The sequence below is a fragment of the Salvelinus sp. IW2-2015 genome, unplaced genomic scaffold, assembly GCF_002910315.2.
Source record: "Salvelinus sp. IW2-2015 unplaced genomic scaffold, ASM291031v2 Un_scaffold2762, whole genome shotgun sequence".
NCBI lineage: Eukaryota > Metazoa > Chordata > Actinopteri > Salmoniformes > Salmonidae > Salvelinus > Salvelinus sp. IW2-2015.
In genome coordinates this window covers 50,081-56,809 of record NW_019944065.1, presented here as the reverse complement: position 1 = coordinate 56,809, position 6,729 = coordinate 50,081, and the positions used below count along the sequence as shown (strand labels likewise).

At 49.2% G+C, this 6,729-nt stretch overlaps 1 protein-coding gene across 1 annotated transcript; it reads right to left on the bottom strand.

Annotated features, from left to right (window-relative positions):
- Positions 1 to 5,825: 5,825 nt before the first annotated feature.
- Positions 5,826 to 6,401, bottom strand: LOC139025486 (uncharacterized). Its single transcript, XM_070440626.1, has one exon. It carries the CDS (start codon positions 6,399 to 6,401, stop codon positions 5,826 to 5,828), a length of 576 nt encoding a protein of 191 aa, XP_070296727.1.
- Positions 6,402 to 6,729: the final 328 nt, after the last annotated feature.

Below are 6,729 nucleotides of genomic sequence, written 5' to 3'. Positions count from 1 at the left end.
CACGGGAGAGAGATGAAGGCCTAAATTGGCTGAGGGCTGGGAGGGTGAGGCGGAGGCTGAGGACTGGGAGCCGAGGGCTGAGTGGAAGGCTAGGACTGGGGAAGCCGAGGGCTGGGGAGCATGCAGGCTGGGTGATGAGCCGGCTGGTGATGAGGGCTGGGTGATTGAGGGATGGGTGATAAAGGCTGGGTGATGAGGGCTGGGTGAATGAGGGCTGGGTGAGATGGAGGTGAGGGCTGGGTGAGAAGGCTGGGCTGAGTGAGGGCTGGGTGATGAAGGCTGGGGAAGATGAGGGCTGGAGTGGATAGAAGGCTGGGTGATGAGGGCTCGGGTGATGTGGCTGGGTGATGAGGGCTGGGGATGCCTGGTTGGGAGTCCGCGGGCTGAGGGCTGGGTGATGAAGGCTGGGTGATGAGGGCTGGGTGATGAGGGGCTGGGTGATGAATGCTGGGAGATGAGGGCTGCAGGGCCTGGGTGATGAGGCTGGGGGCAGCCCTAGGGCTGAGGGCTGGGAGGCTGAGGGCTGAAGTGAGATGAGGCTGTGAGGCGTAATCTCATCATCGTCTTCCTCCTGCCTCTTCCTCTCCTCCTCTCTATTTATCCTCCACATATTTTCCCTCCTCTTCTCTCAGGCAGCATCATCGGCTCGTTAGGCATATGATAGCCATCCCTTGTAACGTAACATCACGCCGACAACACACATAGGCAAACACAGCACCAGGCAAACACACACACACACACACACTCACGCACACACAAACACACACACACCCACCCCACATCACAGCACACACCAAACTCACCCACACACACACAACACACACACGTACACACACACACTACACAGCACACACGGGCACACAACCACACACCCACCACAACACACACAACATCACACAACACACGATCAGCACCTGTTACCTTAACTGTATGGTCGGTCTTAACTGCTGGGCCTTACTGGCTGGCAGGCTGAGGCTTTTTTTTAATTTTTTATTTTTTTATTGTAACCTTATTAACCAGGTAGGCATTTAGAACACTTCCATTTACAATTGCGACTGGCCAATGATAAAGCAAAGCAGTTCGACACATACACCCAACCACAATAGTTACAACATGGAGTAACAAACATATAGTCATTATATATCAGTGAAAAAAAACATAAGTCTATCTACATATGTGAGCAAGTGAGGTGAGATAAGGGACGGTGAAGGCAAACAAATATATGTATAAATAAATAAAAATATAAAAAGGCCAGTGGAGGCGAAGTGAGTACAACACAGCAAGTTAAAATAAAAACTAAAAAAAACACTGGAAATGGCTTGGTTGCTAGTGAAGTAAAAGTGCAAAGTGAGAAGAAATAAATGGGTGGCAAAAGGAGCAGAAATAAATTTAAATAAATACATATCAGTACGTAAAGAGGTAGTGTGTTTTGGGCTAAATTGTAGATTTGGGTTATGTACAGGTTGCAGTAATCTATGAGCTGCCCGCTTTTCCTGAAAATGCGGTGCTTAAAGCTAGTGAGGGAGATAGGTGTTTCAGTTTCCCAGAGATTTTTGTAGTTCGTTCCAGTCATTCGCAGCGAGAGCACTGGAAGGAGAGGCGTCCAAAGGGAAGATATTGGTTTGGGGGGTGACTAGAGAGATATACCTGCTGGAGCGCGTGCTCGGTTAGGTGTGCTATGGTGACCAGCGATCTGAATAAGGGGGGGACTTTACCTAGCAGGGTCCTTTGTAGATTGACCTGGAACCAGTGGGTTTGGCGATGAGTATGAAGCGATGGGCACCAAGACGAGAGTGTACAGTTCGCATGTAGGTGTATATATGGCTGTGGCTTTGTACAATAAATCGGATGGCACTTGTGATAGGACTGCATCAAATTTATATTGTATAGGGTTTTGGAGGCTATTTTGTAAATGACATTCACCGAAAGCGAGATTGGTAGGATGGTCGTTTACAAGGGTATGGTTTGGCAGCATGAGTAAAGGCATTGCTTTGTTGCGCGAATAGGAAGGCCAATTTCCTAGATTTGACTTTGGATTGGAGATGGTTTGGATGTGGTCTGGAAGGAGAGTTTCATCTAACCAGGACACCTAGGTATTTGTAGGTTGCCACTATTCTAAGTCAGAGGGCGTCCAAAGTTGATGTTGGACAGGCGGGCAGAGCAGGCAGCGAATCGGGGGAGAGGCATGCATTTGGTTTTACTTGATATTTATAGAGCAGTTGGAGGCCACGGAAGGAGGTTGGTATGGCATGGAGCTCGCCTGGAGGGTTCTACACAGTGTCAAAAGAAGGCCATGATGTATACAGAATAGTGTCCGTTCTGCGTAAGTCGGATCAGAGAATCACGCAGCAGCAAGAGCGACATCATTGATGTAAACGAGAAGAGAGTCGAGTTCTCAAAGAAAATGAACCCTGTGGCATACCCCCATTAGAGATGCCAGAGGCCGGTAAACGACCTCCGATATTGACACACTGAACTCGATTCAGAGAAGTAAGTTTGGTACCCAGGCAGAGGCAATCATTAGGAGAACCAAGAGCTCGTCGAGATCTGCATGAGGATGTGTTAAGTTGATTCGCAGGAGTCAAAACCTTGGCCAGGTGTCAATGATACGGCTGCACAAGTTGTTCCTATCGATGGCTGCGGTTATCGATAATCGTGTTGACCTTGGCGTGGCGGTAGGTGCCCAGACGCAGCTCTGAAAACCAGATTATTTACGGGAGAAGGTGATTGTGTGTATCTCGAAATGGTCGGTAATCTTGTTGTTGACGTTGGCTTCGAAGACCTTAAGAGGCAGGCTGTATGGATAGATATAGTCGTAGCAGTTAGGTCAAGGATGTCCCCCCATTTGAAGAGGGGGATAACTCGCATGTCTTTCTTTTCTACATCTTTGGATCTCAGATCGACACGAAAGAGAGGGTTGAATAGAGGTAATGTTAATGGTGGCAACAACTTTAGCAGAGTTTAGAAAGAAAGGGTCAGTTATCTAGCCCGTGATTTGTAAGGGTCTCAGATTTTGCAGCTCGTTTTAGCCACATCAGCTGACTGTGATTTTGGGAGAAAGAGAAATGGGGAAGGCTTGGCGAGTACAGAGGGGAGGGCAGTGCTGTTGTCCGGGGTAGGGGTCAGCCAGGTGGATAAGCCTGCCATGCCGTGAAGAAAAATGCTTATTGGAAATTCGCAATTCTAGTGATTTGTCGGTGGTGACAGTGTTTCCCTATCTCAGAGGCGGTTGGAATTTCTAGCTGGGAAGGCAGGTGTTCTTATTCTCCATGGACTTGACGGTGTCCCAGGAATTTTTTGAATTTGTGTTGCAGGAACGCAAATTTCTGCTTGAAAATATGCTAGCCTGGCTGTTCTAACTGCCTGTGCTATATTGGGTTCTGGCTTCACTGAAAAGTTTGCATAATCAACGGGGGCTTGTTCGATTGCTAATGCCAGAACGCCATGGAAGGTTTTTCTGTTGGTTTAAGGCAGTCAGGTCGAGGAGAGAACCAAGGGCTATATCTGTTCCTGGTTCTAAATTTTTGCAATGGGGCATGCTTATTCAAGATGGTGAGGAAGGCATTTTAAAAAAAGACGCTAGCGCATCCTCTAACTGACGGGATGAATCATATATCCTTCCAGGGATACCCGGCCCAGTCGATTAGAACAGGCCTGCTCGCTTGATAGTGTTTCAGGGAGCGTTTGACAGTGATGAGCTGGAGTCGTTTTGACCCTGACCATTACGGCAAATGCAGGCAATGAGAGTGATGCGCTGAGATCTTGGTTGAAAACAAGCAGAGGTGTATTTGGAGGGAAGTTGTAGGATGATATCTTGAGGGTACCCCGTGTTTACGGAAATACGCGGGTGGTACCTGGTAGGTTCATTGATAATTTTGTGTGAGATTGAGGCCATCAAGCCTTAGATTGTAGGGTGGTGGGGTGCTTGAGCATGTTCAATTTAGGTGCTGAGCAGCACGAGCTCTGAAGATAGTGGGTGGGCACTCAGTTCGACATATATGTGTCCAGAGCACAGCTGGGGGCCGAGGTGGTCATATAGCAGGCGGCATACGGTGACGAGACTTGTTTTTTAGAGAGGTGGACTTTTAAAAGAGAAAAAAAAAGTAGTTCAAATGTTTGGGAACAGACCTGGATAGTATAACAGAACTCTGCAGGCAAGTCTTTGCAGTAGATTGCAACACGCCCCCTTTGGCCTTCTAATCTTGTCCTGAAAACTCTTGTAATTGGGGGATGAAAAATCGTCTGAATTCTTTGGTGGTCTTTCTAAAGCCAGGATTCGACACGGCTAAAACATCCGGGTGTAGGAGGTGGCTAGAGCAGTGAAACAAAACAAACTTAGCGGAGGAGGTCTAAGTGTTAACATGCATGAAGCCAAGGCTATTACGGTACAGAAGTCATCAAAGAGAGCGGCCGTGGGATAAGGAAGTGAGCCAGGTACTGCAGGGCCTGGTTCACCTCTACATCACCAGAGGAACAGAGGCGAGGAGTAGGATAAGGTACGGCTAAAAGCTATGAGAATTTGGTGCCTAGAGCTACAGAAGCATGAGAGTAAAAGGAAGTTTCTGGGGGCGATAAAATAGTTTAAAGGGAATAATGTACAGACAAAGGTATGGTAGGATGTGAATACAGTGGAGGTAAACTAGGTTTGAGTGATGATGAAGAGAGATATTGTCTCTAGAACCTCATTGAAACCAGGTGATGTCATCGCATATGTGGGTGGTGGAACTGAGAGGTTGGATATGGTATAGAGAGCAGGGCTAGAATCTCTAACGTGAATAAGCCAATAAACACTAACCAGAACAGCAATGGACACGGCATATTTACATTAAGGAAGGCATGCTTAATCGAGGTGATCAATAAGGGTCCAGTTGAGTTAGAGGTTGGTTGGGTCGTGGCGATCCAGACAGGCTGGTATATGGCTATCGGTGCAGCATAGGATGGAGTCTGTTTGTAGATACCATCGTGCGTTTCCGTCGGTAGGTTAGTGGGGTTCCGTGTAGTGGGGTTTTTGTTTCAGATAGCAGCCCGATAAGACAGCTAACGATTAGCGGGCCTTCAGATGAGCGTTCAGGTAACGTCGGGAACGGAGGTGCCGGTTGGATAAATCCCTCGGGCAGATACGTCGGCAGTCAGTCGCGGCAGTCAGTCGTGAAGGCCGGTGGGGTTCCGTTATTTGCAGCAGCAACAAAAGAAACGGGTCCGGGATGGTGATGGAACTCCTCAGCTGGCTAGCTCCAGCATGATTTGAGTTTGCTCCGGGGCGGCGTAAGCCAATAGTTTGCAGCTAGCTAGCTGCGAAATCAAGGTGCAAGTGTCCAGAGCCTGGGCTGGAATCCGGGGAAACTGAGAGAAAAAAAGTCCGGAATGCTCCGGTCCGAGTCGCGTTGCAGCAAAAGTGCCGGTAGATTATCGAGCTAAAGGAATAGCTGATGACACAAAACGTGGGCAGCTGAAACACCAACGCTAGCCAGCAAACCGGCTAATTTCGGGCAGCTACAGATTAGCTTCTGGTAGCTATCGGAGTGCTTCTGGTTAGCTTTTCAGGCTAGCTTTCTGAATTAGCCCCTGGCTAGCTTCCACGATGGATTTTCAGATTGAGGTAAATAATCCTTTGTTTGTAAGTTGGTGAGCGGGTTGCAGGAAGCTTTTTGCAGGAAAGCTTTTTGTAGTTGAGTCTTGATAATAAAATAAATAAAAGATATGCCGAAGAAAAAGGTGATATATATATATATATACAGGACACGACAATACGGAACAGAAAAAGACGTCTGAACTGCTAAGCACCTGTGGACATGCTTGAGAACTGGGGCTGGGACGCTGGGAAACTAGGAGGCTGAGGCTGTGGCCTGGGGGATGAGGGCTGGGGGGAGACTCAGGGCTGAGGGTTGAGTGATGAGGACTGAGGGCTGGACGTTGAAGGGCTGAGGCTTGGGAGTCTGAGGCCTGAGGGCTGGGAGTCTGAGGGCGTGAGGCTGGGGTTGAGAGCTTAGTGATGGGAGGTTGAGGGCTGAGTGATGGGAGGTTGAAGGCTGAGTGATGGGATGTTGAGGGTAGGCTTGGTGATGAGGGCTGTGGCTGGGAGGTTGAGGACTGAGGAGATGAGGAACTGAGGGCTGTGAGGCTGAGGGCTGGTTGATGAGGACTGGGGCACATGAGGGCTGAGGGCTGGGAGGCTGAGGACTGGGGAGTGAGGGCTGGGGGATGAGGGCTGTGGGCTTGGACACTGAGGGATGAGGAGATGAGGGTTGAGGGCTGGGAGGCTGAGGCTGGGAGCTGTTGGGCTGGTAGTCTGTGGGCTGGGAGTCTGTGGGCTGAGGGCTGGCTGATGAGGACTGGGGAACAGGAGGGCTGTGGGCTGGGGGCTGGGAGGCTGAGGGCTGGTTGATGAGGGACTGGGGCATGAGATGTGGAGGTGAGGGGAATCTACCAGTTTTTTTAAGTGTACTATTACTGTTCTTACTATAGCTCCCCTGTATATCCACCTCCCCCGCTCTCTCCTTGTCCTTCTGTTTCTTTTTCTCTTTCTCTCTCCCTCTCTCTCTCCCTTGCTCTCTCTCTCTCTCTTTGCTCTCTCTCTCTCTTGCTCTCTCTAGCTCTGTCTCTCTCTAGCTCTGTCTCTCTTTAGCTCTGTCTCTCTCTAGCTCTGTCTCTTCTCGCTCTGTCTCTCTCTCCCTCTCTCCCTCTCTCCCTTGCTCTCTCTCTCTCTCTCTCTCTCTCTCTCTCTCCTTC